At 41.7% G+C, this 22700-nt stretch overlaps 1 protein-coding gene across 1 annotated transcript; it reads left to right on the forward strand.

The window, feature by feature from the left end:
- On the forward strand, window positions 4837–6538 carry LOC109233877 (alkane hydroxylase MAH1-like). The gene has a single exon (XM_019399729.1). It carries the CDS (start codon window positions 4900–4902, stop codon window positions 6430–6432), a length of 1533 nt encoding a protein of 510 aa, XP_019255274.1. The 5' UTR covers window positions 4837–4899; the 3' UTR covers window positions 6433–6538.

A 22700-nucleotide genomic window follows, 5' to 3' on the forward strand; every position in this document is an offset into this window, starting at 1 on the left:
TGATACTACACTCTGTGCTATTTTGCACAGATCCAGGCTTCGGACAACAGCAGCAGTAGTCTGGGAGCAAGCTTTCAGTCCAGCGAGACCCGAGGTAGCCTTGCAGGCGTTCGCAGGCCTTGGCGTCTCCTTTCATCTAGATTCCTGTTTCTTTTATGTATTTCTGGAGATAGTGTCGAGTTTATTTCTTTCAGACCTTTATGTGTAGTATTCTTAGACCGTCTGTTAAGCTATGACACCAGTCTTGGGTAGAGGCTTTGGTTGAGATCTTCCGCATTTTTATTCAGTTTTCTATAATATTGAGACTTCCGCTTATTATTTAATTTCGTTGCTTTTGAATTACTGCCGATAATTGTTAAAAAGGAATTATGTTATTAATGGAAAACAAATTAAATTTGGCTTGCCTAGCTCTCATTAGTAGGCGCCATCACGACTCCCGATGGTGGAAAATTCGGGTCGTGACATCTCTCTTTGTTTATTTGGTCACATAGACTAATTCGTATAATTCGAGTTCGGCTGGGACCCGCAGTTGTGGACCTCGAAAAGTGCCTAACATCTTCTCTTCGAGGTAATTTCGAGCCCTTACCCGATCTTTAGTGACACAAACTAGTCAAACACAATTATTTGTAAATAGGTACCCTAATGCACCTTAAACCCGTTAGGTGGCGACTCTCTCTTTTAACACCTTCCTTAAAAGATTTGTCACGTTTCAAAATCGGATTTCGTGAGAAGAAGGGGCGCGACACCGGCCAATAAGTTTATGCATTGCCTAGACTTGATTGTTGTGTGCAGTACTCAATAGAGCCCTCGTGAGGGGTGAGGGCAAGGTAGAAGAGGCATTGTTCCTGTTAATGAAAAGAATTCAAGCCAAGGGGAAGATTTGTTATTTTGTGGCTTGAATTATTTCCTTGTATTTTTTGGAAACCCATAATCATTATAGGTTTAGGAAAACCCTTTGTCCTAATAGATTTGGGAAAGGAAAACATATAGTCTTTGTCAAATTGGAAAACCTTTCTCTTATAGGTTTGGGACTATTTGGGATCTATAAATAAGGGTTGTAGTTGGGGATTCAACAGATGGTATTGTGATTTCTCATTCATATTGGAAAACTCTCTCTCCTTTTGCCCCTAGAATTAAGCTTAACCGAACCTCATTAAATCATTGTGTTAAATTTTCTTCTCTATTTGCTTGTGTGTGATTATGTGCTAGTTAACCCACGATCTTCCGCAACAATTAGATTTCTAATACTTAGGACTTTCAAAATTAATTAACATTTTGTTTATTAGTTCTTTCTTATTTGACTATATAGAAAGTTTAAATTCAATTAAAACTTTATCTTATATAAACTCCTTTCCTGGTCAATTAACATTCCTCTATCACTAAAATTTTTTATTTCTCATTATTCTCTAGGAGTACTGATAGGTTATGCATCCTGTTATATTTTGATGATCTAACAAACATACTGTTAAGAACCAGATGGAAAACCTGTTCCACATCCTCAAGTACACAAGAACAACAAGTCTCAAGTTGGGGACATGTTTCAACATTTCAGAGTCAAAGAAACAATAGAGGGAATAGATAAACATCAGTTCCCTTGCTGACTGTACCCTTCAATACCCACCGCTAAAGTCGCTACAACTGTTTCTCTGCACACACGCAACCACGCAAACGCTGCTGCAATCACTTTATGGGGAATGACCTTGTACCAAACATGCTTGCATCATTCAAGTGATGTCACTTATGTAATATTAACATGAAGCAAAGGAAAAACATTGCACTCGCACATTCCAGTATTCATCAAGCTTTCTCTCAAGTGTGTCGCAATCTGGCAAGTAACTTTCAAGAGCATCAAGAACAAAGAACAATATAACGAAGGGCCAGCTTCCTGCATCGAGTCATTATATGTCCTTAGTTGTGTCGCACCTTTGTTAAAGTGATTTACTTGTAACTCCTACTTAGCTTAGTTAGAAGTATTGTGTAGGAAACCTTTTGTAAAACCATAAACCTTGTGTTTGTGTTTTGGCTAGAGTTAGTCGAGTTGTAAGCTTTGTAATTGAGTTATTACGAAGGGGCTTGTGATAGAGTTATTACAAGTTAGTAAGGGATTAAGAGGTTAATTCCTAGGTTACAATAGTTTGTAATCTGAAGTTTGCTCAGTAGTAAAGTTGTAATCCAACGAGGGTAGGTCGTGGTTTTTAATCTCGTGAGCTGGGAGTTTTCCACGTAAAACTCTATTGTGTTATTCACTTACAGATCTGTGTGTGTGTTATGTGGGAACTAATAGAGAACCTGGTTCTCTATATAGTTTGGTGAACCCTTAGTTTCTAACAATTGGTATCAGAGCAAGTTCTTTCTATCAAGCTAAAACCTAGAAAAGATCCTCATGGCTGCTCCACCAAACTTTGAAGAAGGTCAATCTAAGGCTAAAGTGGGTACTTGCAAGCAAACATTCTCCAAGACCACCTTAGAAGAGTGTGAGTGCATCGATAAGAAAGGAGGGGTTGGCAGCACTTCCATTATCTCTGAAGTGATTGAAGCTCAGAACATTACCACTGAGGAGATAAGGAAGCTGAAGGCAAGGAATGATATTCTCGAAGGCCAGGCCTAGTGAATAGGTCGAGGACCTGAAGGAGAGGATGCTTAACGAGCAGGTGTCGGCAAATGCTCGAACGGACATCCTCCTTAGAACCCTTGCCTCTTCCTCTGTACCTCCCCCTTCCAGTGCTCCTTAAAATCGTCCCCTTCGCAGTGTCAAGTTCAAGTTGTGTGTTCTTTGTTTTGGTTTCCTGTGTTTGGATATGTTTAGTGGCTGTACCTTTTTGTTATTTTATTTTGTGGGTGATTATGTAACAAATGGAACTGCTCCCTGTTTATTTCCAAAATTAATGAACATCCCGTCCTTTTGTTATGCATTCCTTGCTCTTCGGCTATGTTTTTAGTCATGTTTGTGTGCACACATGTGGCATGAGTTAACCAAACTAGACTTCTTTTTGCTTATTGCTTGATACTAATCTTTTTATGATGCCAAAAGGGGGGAAATAATTGAGGGGGGACAAGAGGGGGAACAAGTTCAGGGGGAATACTGGAACTATGTATGATACTCTAATTCTCAGGGGGAACTCCAGTTACAAGTTTGTCATCATCAAAAAGGGGAAATTGATAGGCTAGCATCATGTTATGTTTTGATGATCTAACAATCTTACTGTTAAGAACCAGTGGGGAACCTGTTCTACATCCTCAAGTACTCAAGAACAACAAGTCTCATGTCGGGGACATGTTTCAACATTTCAGAGTCAAAGAAATAACAAGGGGGGTAGATGAACATCAGTTCCCTTGCTGACTGTACCAGTCAACCCCCATAGCTATAAAGTCACTACAACCGTTTCTTTGCACGCATGCAACAGTGCAAAGAGTGCAGCAATCACTTTATGGGGAATGCCCTTGTACCAAACATGCTTGCATCATTCAAGTGATGTCACTTGTGTAATATTAACATGAAGCAAAGGAAAAACATTGCACTCGCACATTCCAGTATTCATCAAGCTTTCTCTCAAGTGTGTCGCAATCTGGCAAGTAACTTTCAAGAGCATCAAGAACAAAGAACAATATAACGAAGGACCAGCTTCCTGCATTGAGTCATTATATGTCCTTAGTTGTGTTGCACCTTTGTTAAAGTGATTTACTTGTAACTCCTACTTAGCTTAGTTAGAAGCATTGTGTAGGAAACCTTTTGTAAAATCATAAACCTTGTGTTTGTGTTTTGGATAGAGTTAGTCGAGTTGTACGTTTTGTAATAGAGTTATTACAAAGGGGCTTGTGATGGAGTTATTACACGCTAGTGAGAGATAAAGAGGTTAATTCCTAGGTCACAATAGTTTGTAATCTGAAATTTGCTCAGTAGAGAAGTTGAAATCCTACAAGGGTAGGTCGTGATTTTTTATCCCATGAGTTTGGAGTTTTCCACGTAAAACTCTATTTGTGTTATTTTGCTTACTGCTCTGTGTGTGTGTTCTGTAGGAATTAGTAGAGAACCTGGTTCTCTATATAGTTTGGTGGACCCTTAGTTTCTAACAAGTATTTTTTAATAATTTGGTTTTGCATGGAGTTTTAGGAACTTCAACTCCAATGCCAAACTAGGTTTTATCTATAATTGCATGAGTAGATACATTATGACTAGTCAAACCATTAACGTGCATATCGAATCTTATTGACAACGAAGACACACATGTTTATAGCTTTCAAAACTAAAGAAAATCAGAACCAGCTAAATGTTTATGCAATTACATTTGCGTTGCTATTTAAATTGTGATCTTGGTTAACTACGTAGGAGTACATATTTTAAATTTGTAGTCAAAATAGTATTTATGTAATTTAAAAAGTTTATAGTCTTTGAAACGGAGTACCCACGCAACGTTCGTATCCTAAGACTAGTATTTGATAATAGATGGTGGCACCATACTAATCTTGCACTTTCACAATTTTTCTTGTTTTCTGAGTGTAATACATGTCCAGTCATAATTGTATTTCGAATGATTCCCACTCAAAGTCATGAAATAATATTTGATAATGGGTGGTGGCACTATTTTATAGTTTTTGACGGTTGAGTCCCTTACTGAGACGAGTCATGACTAATTCAATTATGAGGCCATGTGCTTTTTGTTGTCTAATTTGTGTTTTACAGAGTACACAACCACTAATTTTTGGACTAGTTGATCTAAAAATTTGTTTTGCTATTAATTCAATGCCTTTTGGCTATATTTGTTTTAACGCGATGCCTTGTTTACTTATATTTGTTTCTTGAGTTGTTAATACCTATCGTTTTTTTTTTTTTTGGGTGTGTACATATAGACCTGAACCAAGACTAAGTTCTTTCTATCTCATTTGAAAAAGAAACTCGCAATGAATGTCCTTGAATTTTCTCTTTCCCTCTTGATTATTATCATATGTTTCACTTATTCTACCTGGTACCTTACAAGTAGATGGTGCAAAAGCTCAGTGCCAACAAATTGGCCTCTCATTGGAATGTTACCTGGGCTTATTCAAAATGCTTATCGTGTCCATGATTTTGCAACTGATGTTCTTATAGAAACTATGGGCACAATTGAGTTCCATGGTCCTGTTCTTGCCAACTTGAACATGTTAATTACCAGTGATCCTGCAAATATCCACCATATTCTTAGTAGAAATTTCTCAAACTATCCAAAGGGGCTTGAGTTACGTAAAATATTCGATATATTAGGAAATGGGATTTTCAATGTTGATTCTGAGCTTTGGGAGTTTCAAAGGAAGACCACAATATCCTTGATGACCAATGCCAAGTTTCAAACTTTATTAGAGAGGAACACGTGGGACACTATTGAAAAAGGGCTTCTACCAATTCTTGATGCCTTTGCTAGACAAGACACCCCATTTGATTTGCAAGATATTTTTCAAAGATACAGTTTCGATGCTATTATCAAATTGTTACTTGACCATAATCCAAGAAGTTTATCCATTGGTTTGCCTCATGTTCCATGCGAAAAGGCATTCAACGACGCTATGTATGCACTTTTATACCGACATATATTGCCAGAAGGTTGTTGGAAAATGCAAAAATGGCTTCAAATTGGTAAAGAAAAGAAGCTCATTCAAGCACAAGAAGCTTTTGATCAATTTCTATATCCTTGCATTTCACGTAAACGAGAAGAATTGATGAACCAAACAATCAAAGACGAGGACTTCAACTTATTCGCTGCCTATGTAAAAGCATACAATCAATGGAACAATCGAGATTCGAGCAATATACAAAAATTTCTGAGGGACACTTTCTTGAATTTGATATTTGCCGGGAGAGACACCACAAGTACAACCCTCACTTGGTTTTTCTGGCTCTTAGCGAAAAATCCCTTAGTAGAGGCAAGGATTAGAGAAGAGATTCAACAACAATTGCATCTAAAAGAAGATGAAAATCTCAACACGGAAAAAACACGAAAATTGGTCTATCTACATGGTGCTCTATGTGAAACTCTCCGGCTATTTCCAACTCTTTCTTTGCAGCGTAAAATTCCACTTGAGTATGACATCCTTCCGAGCGGTCATCGTGTTAGTCCAAACACGAGAATTGTGCTATCGTTCTATACAGTAGGGAGAATGGAGACTATATGGGGAAAAGATTGCTTAGAATTCAAGCCTGAGAGATGGATAACGGAACGAGGAAGCATCAAACATGTACCTTCTTTCAAATTCCCAGCATTTAATGCTGGTCCCAGGCTTTGTATAGGGAAAGAAATGGGATTCATTCAGATGAAAATGGTGGCAGCCACAATCATACAAAATTACCAAGTCCAACTAGTGGAAGGTCAAATCATTTCTCCCAGTTCTTCTATTATCCTTCAAGTAAAAAATGGTCTGAAAGTTAGGCTCGTTAACAGGGTTCCTGTTCAATCCAGCTAAACGTCCATTGATAAACCATATGCGTGTACAATCTTTAACTTTTTAGATAATACGAATGATATTGTTTTCTTTCTTTATCTGCTTGAAGTTTGTTTACTGCGTAGAATATGTCAACACATTGTTATATGTTCGAATAATTGGGACTTGCCACTTTTATGCGATAACATGTTACCGAACATGAAGTAATCTACCCTTCTGTTCTTAGAGCAGGAGCAACAATATTGCTAATTTTTATATAATGCAAATTGTATTTCCATTGTCTTGAAAACAGAGACAAACGGAAAAAGAAAAAGAAAAAGACAAAAAGAAAACAGAGAGAATGGACCTTCAATTCCTGGCCTCACTACTGTTGATACAATCACATCCCACCATAGTCACCATCTAGTAGTCTGTCTAAATCAAGGCCAATTTTTGACAGCTAAAGCCTTGAAGCTTATTAACGGAAAACACCAAAAACAATAAAAAGGAAGATTCAGTGATGTGTGAATTTTGGGGACATTTTGAACCTTTCCTCTCTTCTTCATTTCTTTTGCTTTTTAGAAACAAATCTGCATTTTTTTTACAAACAAAAAAAAAAAATTAACGAAAATACTAATTAATGTTATCTATTGTAAGATTGTATACGGACAAAATCGGGTTTGCCCTTTGTATGACTAGTCGAGACCAGAACACGATAGGCCAAGGTTCAGCCTCGTGTTATATAGAACTATGATGCAAAGTTAGATTGCCGAGCTCGTGACCCAGAGACCGATCAAGATCGAGATCGATCAAGATCCAGGCCGAGCAAGATAGAGATCGAGCGAGATCGAGAGAAGCTTACCGAGCCAAATAACGGAAAGCCGAAATATTAGCAATCGAGAGAGGATCACGGCGGAAATCACGGCACTTATCAAGTAGAGGCCGATTAATTAGCTAATCATGGGATTTCTTACCTCATATAGAATTGTATCAAGAGTACGTTTCCCCTACTATATAAAGGGGGTATGATCATTTGTAAAAGACATCATATCCACGCAATACAAAGCAATATACTGTCATTTTCTAGCTTTCATTATCTAGTTATTTTGTTCATAAGCCAGTTGAAACATTTTTTGTTTAAGGGTGACTGAACTCGAGGACCAAGGCTATTTAATTAATTTGTGGTTTGTACTCACTCTTTTATCGTCAATTTCAATATTAATTTATTCTCCTTAATTTGTACCAAGTTATATCACGCATCCATAAAACCGCGTATAAATTCAATTGTTATCAGATTTTAGGGTAAACGGTTTGGCGCCCACCATGGGGCTAAGGATAATAGTGATTACCTGGTACAAACTTTTGTGACACACACTATTTTACACTTGTTCTTTGAGTATCTTTGATTACAGGACTAAAATAAAATGTCAAACTCTCAGTCAGCACCTCAACACGTTGACAATGATTTCTGCCACCTCGGCAAAAATGATAACATAGCACTAGGGAACGATGTACCCCCGGTTGGCCTCGATGGAGTCCCGGCTGTAGATCCAATCGACGTCATTTCACATGTAGCCATCTATGGAAATTTGGTCATCGACCCCGAAGGCAGCGTCCGTGGGGATGCTCGATCAGTCGCTCAATGCACACGTGGTGGTGAAGATGGCGGGATCAGCCTACGGGTGATCTTTGAGATGTTGCAGGCTCAGCAGGAAGCAATAGCCCAGCTCCAAAACCAAAATCACACACCGAGCAAGGTCGAGCTCGAGCCGTCCCAGGAAGTTGTACACAGGGTTGAATCGGTTTCAAGAAGATCAAGCGAGAAAGAGTCGGAGACCAACCCTGCGATCATGAAGATGCTCGAAGAACTGACAAAGCGAATCGAGTAGGGGGAAAAGAAGACCGAGGCAAACGACAAGAAGATGGAAACTTATAACTCCAGGGTCGATCAAATCCCGGGGGCACCGCCAATATTGGAAGGACTGGATTCCGAAAAACTCGTACAAAAACCTTTCTCCCCGAGTGTCGCGCCCCCTTTTTCCGTCTTGCGGCGGGGTCCGAGTTTCGATATTCATTGGGAACAACTCATTTCCTTTTGGGAATTAGGTATGAGATTTGAAGAGTCGCCACCTAACGGATTTAAGGTACGTTAGGGCACCTAAAGCAAGTAACTCATAAAACCGGTTTGCATTACCAGATGTTGGGTAAGGGCTCGAAATAACCTTGAGGGGAAGGTGCTAGGCACCCCTCGCGGTCCACAACGGTGGGTCTCGGCCGAACTCAAATTATGTGAATTAGTCTTATAAACAGATAAGCAAATTAGACAAATTGATATTATATTTAAAACAAGGAGTAAAGAGGGGTCCTAGGTTTTTTAGCCTATAGGATCACTTCTGTACAATGCTTGTTAATCGTCCCCAAGTTGGGGTGCTACACATAGCATTAGTGCACATGTCATCATATCCTTTACTACCCAATTACCCTCCCCTTAGTGGTTACATAAGCGATTCTAATTAAGCGTACTCTATGCGTGCATTACCCGTCTCTTTCTTATGGCCCTGGAGGTGTTTAGGACATCTAATTAAGGAAGTTCTAGACTCTCCTAAGGTATTTAAAGGAGAAAATCTAAGCGACAAGCAAAAACAAATAGGACATTCACATAGAAGGGGGCAATTAAAGGCTCACTTTTACCTCCTCACACAAGCAGACAATAGCACGTCTCAAACAGCAAGATTTCAAATATTTTAAAGGGTCCTAGAGCAGGATATCTAGGTGAGCATGATAAATAGAATATATGCAGCATTGTGTTAAAGCGAAGCAATAGAGACCTAATCAGTTTGCCTACTGATTTTAAGGCTTGCTGAATCTGGACAAATAACAAAAGCACAGTTTTACAGTTTGCAGGATTTTAGTCGCCCTATAGGCTTGCCTAGGCGTGGATTTGAGATGTCCTATAACATGATATCTAACTGTTAACCAGAATTCTAATAACTAATTTAAAACTAGCAGTTTGAGTTCATTATGCTCTGTAAACATGTTGTCTAGGTGCGGAACATTATAGGACTGGTTTTGTATATGTTTATCTCTATGATATCTGGGCGTTGGGATTGCTTTTCAACTTATTTTTTTATGGACGTAGTAATTACTGATTTTACACGATGTAGGCGTGGTATTAAAGCGAATGTAATACAGTCCTAAAGCATGATTTCTAATGCACATAAGAGAATGAACATGTTTATTAGGCAGGATTAGCAGCTTAGTGACATAATTTCTAAGTGGTCATGATTATACAGAAGTTCAGAATTTTTCAGAACAAACGAATGCGCCTATAAACATGTTTTCTAATATGCCAAATAATCCTAAGAGCATGGTTTCTAATGCAAGTAAATAATCCTAAGAACATGATTTCTAATGCAAAGAACATGATCTCTAACGCAATAAAATGGTCATAATAAACCTAAGGCCAAGATTTCTACCTAGTTTCCCCACAAAAATTATATAAGAATCCCTCCCTTTTACTAATTTTCCCAATACCTGTTTACAAGAATTATTATTACAGACCATATGAATTACAGAAGGAACAAACTATGCTATAGGGAGCCAGAACAGAGGCCGAAAGTGAACCTGAAAATTCAGGCCTTCAAACAATCCAAAATGCCATAATCTTATAGTGTCCAAGAGGAAGTATCCTGGTGCGTCAAAGTTCCCAAGGGCATCAGGGACCCCGGGGAATGCTCACACCAGGATCCTTTTAAATGGAAAACTGGTTATGTGTAGTGTGGAAGGGCCAGCCCCAGTGTGCCAGAGTTCGGAAGAATCTCATGGATTCCTATGTAGTACGCACACTGGAGGGGCGGAATCTTAAGTAATCTAGGAGTAGGAGTGAGAGTGCTTGACATAGTTGGATTAACCTTAGGAAAACGGTATAGAAGTAAAACGCTTAGGAGTGAAAAATACTTTAGGAGTATAAATAGTTTAGAAAACATATTAGGGGTGAAAACATGTTGAAAACATTCTGGGAAAAGAAAGGTTCAACAAACAACAACATCATATTGCCCAAATTCAACTTCAGTTTGTTAATTAACTCTAGGTGAGGACAAACAATTTTGCAGATAGGGATCAGGGGTTGGGAACACAGGAAGCTTCAATCAGAAACACATAAACAGGATACGAGGGAGAGCATATTGAACAACAAGTACATATAACAAGCAGTCGTTGATTGACAACCAACAACCAAATTCATAACATTCATTAGAACATAGACTACTGATTTAGAGTCCTAACAGGAAAGTCATACTTGATGCTAAAGTAGTAATAGACAGTAAAGCACAGAGACTGAATGTAGGAATAGTCATGCTTAGGACAGGGGTCTACTACACAGAATTATTCATGACAATTAAAGTTAATTAGATAACATGAGAGTCTGAGACACAAAATAAGCATGCTGGTTGGAGGAAGTAAACAGGAAACATGGAAGTACTTAAACTAAAGTAAACATGCTGACTAAGACAATAAACAAGAAGAGTGAAACTTAGACATGCTAATCAGGCTGTAAACAGATTTAACTAGGCAGTAGTTACACTAGTACATAAAAGACATAGCCTTAGCAGAAATGAAGCAACAAGGAGCACATAGATTTTAACTTTATAATGACATTGAGGTAGGAACATACCAGTTAAGGAAGCAGAAACAGAAGGTAAAGTAGGTAGGATTGAACAGTCTAGCCTTGGCTTTCAGCCGGCTAGACAAGCAATGAACATAAGTAGAGAGAGAGAGAGATGAGAGAAATTTATGTGTGTGTGTGTTTGAACTATTTTGTCCTCCCTTTGAGAGGTGGAATGAGAGTGTATATATAGAACTTAGGTAGTAGAACAAATAAGGTAAAGAGAATCAGAGTTCAATCAACTAAGGATCAATCAACCAATCACAAAATCAATTTCTATAGGGAAGTTCGGGAAAGACCCCTTTAATTGGGGAATAGTCAATTAAAGGTCAGAACAGGGGTTCAATTAAGGCAATGAATCAAGATCATACCATGTAGGGAGTCAGTAAAAATCTCCAAACTACTGTCGACTAATTAAGGCAAGTAAGAAAAATAAGGAAGCAGGTGACAAATAAGGAAGCCAGTAAAATCCTAGCACACTGATATTAACAGGGCAATTAATAGGAAACAATCGGTAAAAATATTCAAAGAGTACTGATTTCATAGGAAAGAATTATTTGAATCCTTAAATAGAAATCAACCAAGTAAGAATCCCAAAGGGTTCTGATTTTAACAAGAAAGAAGATCGTTCAGATCCTTAACAGAAATCAATCAAGTATAAAAAATTCCACAAAATACTGATTTTAATAGGAAAAATCATTTAGGTCTCTAAATAGAATAAGTTTATACGACTAGCTCACGGAGATAAACACAATATCGAAACAAAATCGAAGAAACCAGTATAACAGACAGAATCGTCTAGGGTTTGAGCATGCATGCGAAAATTAGTCAAGATAGTGAAGAAACAATTAATAAAAACACTGAGAAGTTAGAAAAATCTTTGAAGAAAAGTCTGGGATGAACCCTAATTTTAAAAAGAGTAAACGAAGTCGAAACAATTAATTAAACCAAGAGATTTTTAAAGGAAAACACCCAATAATACTCGAATCACTTCAGATCTATAAAGATCTGAGAAGATTCGAACAGTAGTAAAACTAGGGTTTTCAGAAAATAGTAGTGATGAAGAGAATCGGTCGAAAACTCATGGATTCGTACTAGAAAGAGGAAATACATACTCACAAACCAAAGTGGCCTGAGATAGGCCGGTAAACAAATTTCAAGCCAGAACCAGTTGGATTTCCATGAGATCTTCTCAAGGACTCATGAAATCAACCAGCCAGAGGGTATAGGTGACCGGTGGTGGTCGAAGAATGTACGGAAACACCAAAGGAGGTTCTCGCCGGTGACGGCGATTAGGGTTAGGGTGAGTGGATAGAGAATTGGAGGGGTGAGGGAAACGGGTGACAGCGGAATGAGAAGAATGATTAGGGTTTGGGGTCATTTAGAATAAAAAAGGAAAGAATGAATGGTGGCCGTTGATCTCTATGATCAACGGCCAAGATTAGAGGAGTTTGAGGCCGGGTAGAAGTCTTTAGGGTTTGGTATGGGTAGATTCTGGCCTGGTTTAATTAAATTGGATTGAGGGGATCCGATTTTGGGTATAAATTAGGGACTATTTGTTAAATACCCTTACTAAATAAAATAATTTAAAAATAGCTAATTAAATGATAAAAAATGAATTTCATGCATGGAGGTGATTCAAAATAATTGCTTAATATTATAAAAATAAAAAGCCATTTTTTGTATAGATAACGTTGTGCATATGTAGGGGCTATTTTGCAAAATATGCAATTAAAGTCTTAAAAATGCAAATGTTATTATAAAAATACAATTAAAATATTTGAACACTCATATGAACATAAATGATAATTTAGATGATTAAATCATCATAAAATAATATAAGGGATAGCTTTGAACATTTATGTGATTAAAAAATGCAGAAATAAATGGATATAGGGCCTTTAAAAATTGTAAAAATACTTGTGCATGTTTGTAAATGCATGTACAATATTTGGAAAGTGTGTATGCATATTTTAAAATAAATTAGGGAAAAGTTGGGTATCAACAGCTGCCCCTCTTTACCCGGGAAGGATGAAAGAGTTTTCGGGTAAAGAAATGATGACCGATTTTGACCGAATGGGTGTTTTGAAAAAACAGAGGCCGAACCCTGGTCTCTGAGTTGCCTACATATTTCTGGTTTTAGAGGAATTAGGCCATGTGAAGTCCTGGACCCAACGGTGAATGAAGCCGATGGAAAAGGTTCTTTTGTGAAGTGTAATGTCGGATGGAGTTATGATTGTGAGTTTGGGAGCGTAGCAGATGCATTATAAGGTAGATATCCAAATGGTCGCAGAGTAAGGTGGGTAACTGATGGAAATCGGTTATAATGACATGGTGAGAATGGTATGAGCGGAAATCGGAGAAGGTTGCTCCTGTTTGAAGAACGGTTACCTCCTGGATTACCTGCAAAACTCAAAATACGATGCATGCAAGTATATAGATTACTGCGAGAATTTAAACATGATGCAAATTCCCTTTGGACCATACAAGATTGTCTTTGGACAGTGCAGATGACGTCCTTAGACTATGATTTCCTGGGCCATGAATTATGAGATAGGAGATTCGCAGCCCATGAAATGATGTTCTCGGGCCATGAGGATGGTGCCTCTGAACCATGACGCCTTTGAATAATGATGTGAAAGTATTGAGAGATCCTCAAGCTATGACATGGTGTCTTCAGGCTATGAGGATGATGCCTTCAAACTATGACGCCTTTGGACAGGTTGGCTATATGTCAGCCCATGAAGTGCAGAGATATGATGCTAAAAGTGATAGCAAGACAAAGCTTAGTCTTGTGCGGAGTTTGGGGGCAGATCTTAGCCCGAGGGAAGAAGATAGTGCCAAGATTAGAGCAGTATTTATGCAGGGAGGGACAATGCTTAGTCCCGTGAGAAGGCAGTGCTTATGCAAATACGGAGGCAGGGCTTACCCTCATGCAAGTATGGAGGCAGGGTTTAGCCTCATGCAAGATTTGAGACAGGTCTTAGTCTCATGCAAAGAGAAGGCAATGCTTAGCCTTATGCAGATATGGAGGTAGGGTTTAGCCTCATGCAAGATTTGAGACAAGGCTTAGTCTCATGCAAAGAGAAGGCAATGCTTATAATTATGCAAATATGGAGGCAGGGCTTAGCCTCATGCAAGGTTTGAGACTGGGCTTAGTCTCGTGCAAAGAGAAGGCAATGCTTAGCCTTATGCAAATAGGGAGGCAGGGCTTAGCCTCATGCAAGATTTGAGACAGGGCTTAGTCTCATGCAAGGGAAGGAAGTGCTTAGCCTTATGCAAATATGGAGGCAGGGCTTAGCCTCATGCAAGGGTCGAGACAAGGCTTAGTCTCATGCAAGGGAAGGCAACGCTTAGCCTTATGCAAATATGGAGGCAGGGCTTAGCCTCATGCAAGGGTCGAGACATGTAATGACCCGGCCGGTTATTTTTAGAATTTACGCCCCGATCCCTTATTAACTGTTTTCCCCGTATTTATTTATACTATTTTGAATTGCCGGGATGTTCGGTTTTTAGTTTCGGAGAGTTTTGGGACACTTAGTTCCTAAATGAGAGCTTAAGTGTTGAAAATTTAACCGTAGTCGGAACAGTTTGAAGGCGGCCTCAAAATGGGATTTCGATGGTTCCGTTAGCTCCGTTGGGTGATTTCGGGCTTAGGGGCGTGATCAGATTGTGTTTTGGAGGTCAGTAGCTAATCTAGGCTTGAAAGGCCGAAAGATGGATTTTTGAAGTTTCCGGTTCGGTAGTGAGATTTTGATCCGAGGGTCGGAATGGAATTCCGGAAGTTGGAGTAGCTCCGTAATGTTGAGTGTGACGTTTGTGCAAAATTTGAGGTCATTCGGACGAGGTCTGGTAGACTTTTTGATCGAAAGCGTAAATTTTGAGTTTTTGAAATTCTTAGGCTTGAATTCGATGTTAAATTGGTGTTTCGATGTTGTTTTAGATGTTTTAAGGCTTGGTATAAGTTTGGGCAGTGGTATTACACTTGTTTGTGTCTTTTTTGTGGTCACGGGGGCCTCGGGATGATTTCGGATGGTTGACGGAAGGATTTTCGGAATTTGGAGTTGCAGCTTAGCTGCTGGTACCTGTCATAACCGCACCTGCGGTTTGGGTCCCGCAGGTGCGGAGCCGCAAAAGCGACATTTCAACCGCAGAAGCGGAATTTGGGAAAGCCAGCAGGGACCGCAGAAGCGGGAGATTTCCCGCAGAAGCGGCCCCGCATCTGCGAAGGGTGAAACGCAGGTGCGAAAGCTGGGCTTTAAGTGAAAGTCGTAGATGCGACGAGGTCCTCGCAAAAGCGGGACCGCAGATGCGGTCCCAGGGCCGCAGAAGCGGAATAACTGGACAGAAAAGGGGGCAGAATCGAGGGTTCGTTCAAAAACTTGGAAAATTGATTTGGATGCTCAGGATTGGCAATTTTGAGAGGGATTTCACCTGCGTGTTTTGGGTAAGTGATTCTTAATTGTTTTTGATTATTTCCCCCGTATCTATGCTTAAATTTATCACTAAATTTCGGATTAGAGATGGAAATTGAGGAAAAATTGGAAGATGGTTCTTAGACCTAGAATTCAAATTTTGATGGGGAATTTGACCTTAGATTTTGATAATTTTGGTATGCATGAACTCGTGAGAGTATGAGGATTCCAAAAATATAAATTTTATCCGATTCCGAGACGTGGGCCCGAGGGGCGTTTTGGTTATTTCACCTAATTTCGCGCATTAGCTTAGAATTTAATTGTAGAATTAGCTACTTGAAGTATTATTTACATTATGCAATTGAATTGAATAGATTTGGGCCATTTGGAGTCGAATACTCGTGGCAAGAACGTGGTTTCAAGTTGATTTGAGCTGGTTCGAGGTAAGTGGCTTGTCTAATCTTGTGTGGGGGACATTCCCCTTAGGATTTATATTGTGATAATTGAAATGCCTTGTACGTGAGGTGACGAGTGCGTACTTGTACTAATTGTTGAAAATCCTATTTTTCATTAAAATAGACTTAAATTGTGTTTTTCCTTTCTTGCTTACACTACTTGGAATTTAAGCCTGCTGCTAGCCTAGAGAAGCATGTCTAATTGAATAAATTGCTCTATTTGCTTTAAATGCCCTATTTGTATTACGTGAAGCATGCTAGGTTAGAATTGTTTGTTTTACTTTGGTATGAAGTTGAGCTTAATTGAGTATTCCTTTTGCTGTTATTGTGTGTTTTACTTTGGGACTATGGGAAGGCATTCCTGGAGATCCCCTGTACGTATTTATGATTGAGCTGAGGTGCGGGATACCGAGAGATCCCTGGCACATATATTGAGGATACCAAGAGATCCTCAGGATACCAAGAGATCCCTAGCATATATTGAGGATACCAAGAGATCCTCGGGATACCAAGAGATCCCTAGCATATATTGAGGGTACCAAGAGATCCTCGGGATACCAAGTGATCCCTGGTGTAGATATTGAGGATACTAAGAGATCCTCGGGATACTGAGAGATCCCCGGTTATTATCGTTGTGATTGTTTTAGCCTCTGTGTCAGTTGTAGTTATCCGTATATCCTGTGATACTTTTACTGCTGCACTTATTTATACTGTTCTGTTCTACACTGTCGAACTTTTATCTTATTTAACCTCAGTAGGGCCCTAACCTTCCTCGTCACTACCCGACCGAGGTTAGGCTTGGCACGTACTGAGTACCGCTGTGGTATACTCATGCCCTTCCTGCGCATGTTTTTCACGTGCAGATCCAGGTACTGCGACTCAGACTCATTACGCTCGAGGCGAGGCGTTGTAGAGACTCCGAGGTATATCTGCCGCGTCCGCAGACCGAAGAGTCCCTTTCTACTCTTGCTTTAAGTATTATCCCTTCTGTATTTTTCCTTCTTTGTTAGATATTCTGGTGTTAGATATTATTAGACATTCAAAGGCTTTTGATCATGAGATTTCGGGTTTTGGGAAAAGTGTTAGTATTTGAGAGTTAATATTTGTGTATGCCGAGCGGCACTATTAAACGCAGTTTAATTCACTATTTCGGATTTATCTGTTTTTTTTTCGCAAATTGGTTTATTTTTCCGCATTATTAGGTTTACCTAGTAGTAGGGACTAGGTGCCATCACGATGGTTCCCGGAGGGCGAACCGGAGTCGTGACAAGTTGGTATCAGAGCTCTAGGTTCATAGGAGTCATGAATCACAAGCCGGTTATTTAGAGTCTCGCTGATCGGTACGGAGACGTCTGTACTTATCTACGAGTGGCTATGTAACTGTTAGGAAAGTTCCACTTCATTTGATTTCCTTGTCGTGCGAGATTTTGATATCACAATTCTAAACTTCTGTCTTCTATTCTATCACAGATGGTGAGGACACGCACTACTCGAGATGATCAGGCACTCGTGCCCCCTACTGGAGCCGTCAGAGGACGGGGCCGAGGTAGAGGCCGAGGACGCGCTCGTGGTGCAGCCAGAACACCCACGCGAGCTGTCGCCAAGGTACCACCAGCAGTGCCAGCCGGAGTCCAGACACCTGATACATCTGCTACTACTACTCCAGCACTACAGGAGACTCTGGCACACTTTATGACTATGTACACCACTCTAGCTCAGGCAGGGTTGCTTCCCCTTGCTGCAGCTACATCCCACGCCGGGGGAGGAGCACAGACTCCCGCCGCCCGCACTCCTGAGCAGCGAGTGCATGTTGATCAGGTCCCAGAGGCTATTCCTATTCCTGTACAGTCGGTAGCCCCAACTCAGCCTGAGGAGAGGACAGTAGTTTCAGAGGAGGAACAGAAGAGGCTTGAGAGGTTCAAGAAGTATCAGCCTCTGACATTTAGCGGGCTATCCTCAGAGGATGCCCTTGGACTTCTTGAGGAGTGCTACCGTATCCTCCGTACTATGGGCATATCAGTATCGAGCGGGGTTTGCTTCACTACCTTCTAGCTTCGAGGAGCCGGCTATCAGTGGTGGCGTGCGTTTGAGTTAGACAGTCCGGATAAGGCAGCTTCCCTGACTTGGGCTCAGTTTTCAGATATGTTCACGATGGAGTATGTCCCCGAGAGTCTCAGGGACGCCTGGCACACGGAGTTTGAGCATTTGTGCTAGGGTACTGTGACTATCACGGAGTATGCTGTCCGTTACACCGACTTGGCTAGACATGCACCAGCTTTGGTCTCTATGATCCGCGAGAAGGTTCACCGGTTTATTGAGGGGCTTATTCCTAACATCAGGTATAACATGGCTCGTGACTTAGAGATGGATATTTCTTATCAGCAGGTGGTGAGCATTGCTAGGAGGATAGAGGTTATGCATGCTAGGGATAGAGAGGAGAGGGAGGCCAAGAGGTCTCGAGAGTCGGGTCATTATTCTGGTGCCCGTGCCCCAGCTACAGGTCGTCATGGTAGGGGCTATACGAGTCGCCTGGTTCATTCAGCTCTTCCAGCAGCCAGTGGTATTCCAGCTCTTCCCAGTCCTCAAGAGCCTTATTATGCACCTCCGGTATCTAGTGTGCCTCCTGCACGGGGTACTTCCAGTGACCAGTCCAGCAGACCTGGCCCGAGTCAGTCACAGCCGCCACATCCTCCTAGATCTTGTTTTGAGTGTGGTGACACCCGTCATGTGGTGAGTTATTTCCCTAGACTTTGGGAGGGCTGCACCTCCACAGACTTCTCAGCCGCAGCGCGCCCTGCAGAGTTATCAGGCTATGATCACTGCACCTGTTGCTACCCCACCTGCTCATCCAGCTAGAGGTGGAGGTCGGGGAGGTAGAAGTCGCCCTCGAGGGGGAGGCTAGGCCAGATACTATGCTCTTCCGACCCTTACTAAGGCTGTCGCCTCCGATTCTGTCATCACAGGTACTATCTCAGTCTGTCACAGAGATGCATCGGTTCTATTCGATCCAGGCTCCACTTATTCTTATGTGTCTTCTTATTTTGCTCCGCATTTGGGTGTATCTCGGGATTCTTTGAGTTCCCCTGTTTATGTTTCTACTCCTGTGGGAGATTCTCTTGTTGTGGACCGCATTTATCGGCCGTGTTTGGTTTCTCTTAGTAGTTTTGAGGCCAGAGCCAATTTATTGTTAGTCAGCATGGTTGATTTTGATATTATCTTGGGCATGGACTGGTTGTCGCCCCATTATGCTATTCTTGATTGTCACGCCAAAACCGTGACACTGGCTATGCCAAGTGTACCGCGTGTTGAGTGGAAGGGTGCTTTAGGTCACACTCCCAGTAGAGTTATTTCTTTCCTTAAGGCTCATCGTATGGTTGAAAAAGGGTGTGATGCGTATCTAGCTTATGTGAGAGATGTCAGTATGGATACCCCTTCTGTTGATTCAGTCCCAGTAGTACGGGATTTCTCTGATGTGTTTCCAGCTGATCTTCCGGGCATGCCGCCCGATAGAGATATTGATTTTGGCATTGATCTGTTGCCGAGCACTCAGCCCATTTCTATTCCTCCGTACCGTATGGCTCCTCCTGAGTTAGAGGAGCAGTTTCAGGAATTGCTTGATAAGGCTTTCATTCGGCCCAGTGTATCACTTTGGGGTGGTCCTATCTTATTTGTGAAGAAGAAGGATGGTTCCATGCGTATGTGCATTGATTATCGCCAGTTGAACAAGGTGACAATGAAGAACAGTTATCCTTTGCCTCGTATTGATGACATGTTTGACCAGTTACAGGGTGCTTGTGTGTTTTCTAATATTGACTTGCGTTCGAGCTATCATCACCTGAAGATTCGGGAGCCAGACATCCCGAAGACTACCTTCAGGACTCGGTATGGTCATTACGATTTCCTTGTTATGTCATTTGGGCTGACTAATGCCCCAGCAGCCTTCATGCATTTGATGCACAGTGTTTTTCGGCCATATCTTGACTCATTCGTGATTGTTTTTATTGATGACATTCTGGTATATTCTCGGAGTCGGGAAGATCATGAGCAGCACCTGAGGGTAGTGCTTCAGACATTGAGAGAGAAGAAGCTATATGCTAAGTTCTCGAAATGTGAGTTTTGGTTGGATTCCGTGGCGTTCTTGGGTCACGTGGTCTCGAGTGAGGGTATTCAGGTGGATCCGAAGAAAATGGAGGCTGTGCAGAGTTGGCCCAGACCATCCTCAGCTACAGAGATCCGCAGTTTTCTTGGCTTGGCGGGTTATTACTGTCGATTTGTTCAGGGGTTTTCATCTATTGCAGCACCTATGACCAGACTGACCCAGAAGGGTGCTTTGTTCCAGTGGACGGAAGAGTGCGAGGAAAGCTTTCAGAAGCTCAAGACAGCTTTGACTACAGCCCCAGTTTTGATATTGCCTGCAGAGAGACCTATGGCGATGGATGTTCAGGCCTTACCCAGTCAGTTTGTGAGATTGGACCTTTCGGATCCTAGTCGGGTTCTAGCTTGCGTGGTCTCTCGGTCGTCCTTGTTTGACTGTATCTGGGAGCGTCAGTTTGATGACCCTCATTTGCTTGTCCTCAAGGACAAAGTGTTATATGGCGATGCTCGAGATGTGACTATTGGTGATGACAGGGTATAGAGGATGCAGGGTCGAGTTTGTGTACCCAATGTTGATGGGCTTTGGGAGTTGATTGTAGAGGAGGCCCATAGTTTGCGGTATTCCATTCATCCGGGTGCCGCGAAGATGTATCAGGATTGAGGCAGCACTACTGGTGGAGGCGGATGAAGAAAGATATAGTTGGATTTGTAGCTCGGTGCCTTAATTGTCAGCAGGTGAAGTATGAGCACCAGAGACCGGGTGGATTACTTCAGCAGATAGAGATTCCGGAGTGGAAGTGGGAGCGGATCACCATGGACTTCGTATCTGGGCTCCCACGGACTTTGAGGAAGTTCGATGCCATTTGTGTTATTGTTGATCGGCTGACCAAGTCCGCGCATTTTATTCCTGTGTGTACTACCTATTCCTCAAAGCGGTTGGCGGAGATTTACATCCGGGAGATAGTCCGTCTGCATGGTATTCCAGTCTCTATCATTTCCGACAGAGGTACTCAGTTCACATCACGATTCTGGAGAGCCGTACAACATGAGTTGGGTACTCGGGTGGAGCTGAGCACAACATTTCACCCTTAGATGGACGGACAGTCAGGGTGCACTATTCAGATTCTTGAGGATATGTTCCATGCGTGTGTGATTGAGTTTGGAGGGTCTTGGGATCAGTTCATGCCATTGGCGGAGTTTGCCTACAACAACAGCTATCAGTCCAGCATTCAGATGGCACCGTATGAGGCTTTATATAGTAAGCGGTGTAGATCTCCGGTGGGTTGGTTCTGGCCGGGTGAGGCTAGATTATTGGGCACAGACTTGGTACAGGATGCCTTGGAGAAGGTTAAGGTGATTCAGGATAGACACTATACAGCCCAGTCCAGACAGAAGAGTTATGCGGACCTGAAGGTTCGTGATGTTTCCTATATGGTTGGAGAGCGGGTTCTGCTTCGGGTTTCGCCTATGAAGGGCGTTATGAGATTTGGGAAGAAAGGGAAGCTGAGTTCGAGGTTTATTGGCCCTTTTGAGATTTTGAGGCGTGTTGGGAAGGTTGCCTATGAGCATGCCTTACCTCCCAGCTTGGCAGGAGTTCATCCGGTATTTCATGTCTCGATGCTCCGGAGGTATCACGGTGATCCGTCGCACGTGTTGGATTTCAGTTCAATCCAGTTGGACAAGGATCTATCTTATGCTGAGGAGCCAGTGGCAATATTGGGCAGGCAGGTTAGAAAGCTGAGGTCAAAGAACATCGCATCAATAAAGGTTCAGTGGCGGGGTCAGCCGGTCGAGGAGGCGACCTGGGAGACCGAGCAGGATATGCGCAGCCGGTACCCTCATCTTTTCACTACTTCAGGTATGTCTATATGCTCGTTCGAGGACGAACGAATGTTTAAGTGTGTGAGGATGTAACGACCCGGCCGGTCGTTTTTAGAATTTACACCCCGATCCCCTATTAACTACTTTCCCCGTATTTATTTTTGCTATTTTGAATTGCCGGGATGTTCGGTTTTGAGTTTCGGAGAGTTTTGGGACACTTAGTCCCTAAATGAGAGCTTAAGTGTTGAAAATTTGACCGTAATCGGAACAGTGTGAAGACGGCCTCGAAATGGGATTCCGATGGTTCCGTTAGCTCCGTTGGGTGATTTTGGGCTTAGGGGCGTGATTGGATTGTGTTTTGGAGGTCCGTAACTAGTTTAGGCTTGAAAGGCCGAAAGATGGATTTTTGAAGTTTCCGGTTCGGTAGTGAGATTTTGATCCGTGGGTCGGAATGGAATTCCGGAAGTTGGAGTAGTTTCGTAATGTTGAGTGTGACGTGTGTGCAAATTTGAGGTCATTCGGACGAGGTTTGGTAGACTTTTTGATTGAAAGCGTAAATTTTGAGTTTTTGAAGTTCTTAGGCTTGAATTCGATGTTAAATTGGTATTTCGATGTTGTTTTAGGTGTTTTAAGGCTTGGTATAGGTTTGGGCAGTGGTATTAGACTTGTTTGTGTCTTTTTTTTGAGATCCTGGGGGCCTCGGGATGATTTCGGATGGTTGATGGAAGGATTTTTGGAATTTGGAGTTGCAGCTTAGCCGCTGGTACGTGCCATACCCGCACCTGCGGTTTGGGTCCCGCAGGTGCGGAGCCGTAGAAGCGGCATTTCAACCGCAGAAGCGAAATTTGGGAAAGCCAGCAG

Source organism: Nicotiana attenuata, chromosome 10 (assembly GCF_001879085.1).
Source record: "Nicotiana attenuata strain UT chromosome 10, NIATTr2, whole genome shotgun sequence".
In the NCBI taxonomy this organism is placed as follows: Eukaryota; Viridiplantae; Streptophyta; class Magnoliopsida; order Solanales; family Solanaceae; genus Nicotiana; species Nicotiana attenuata.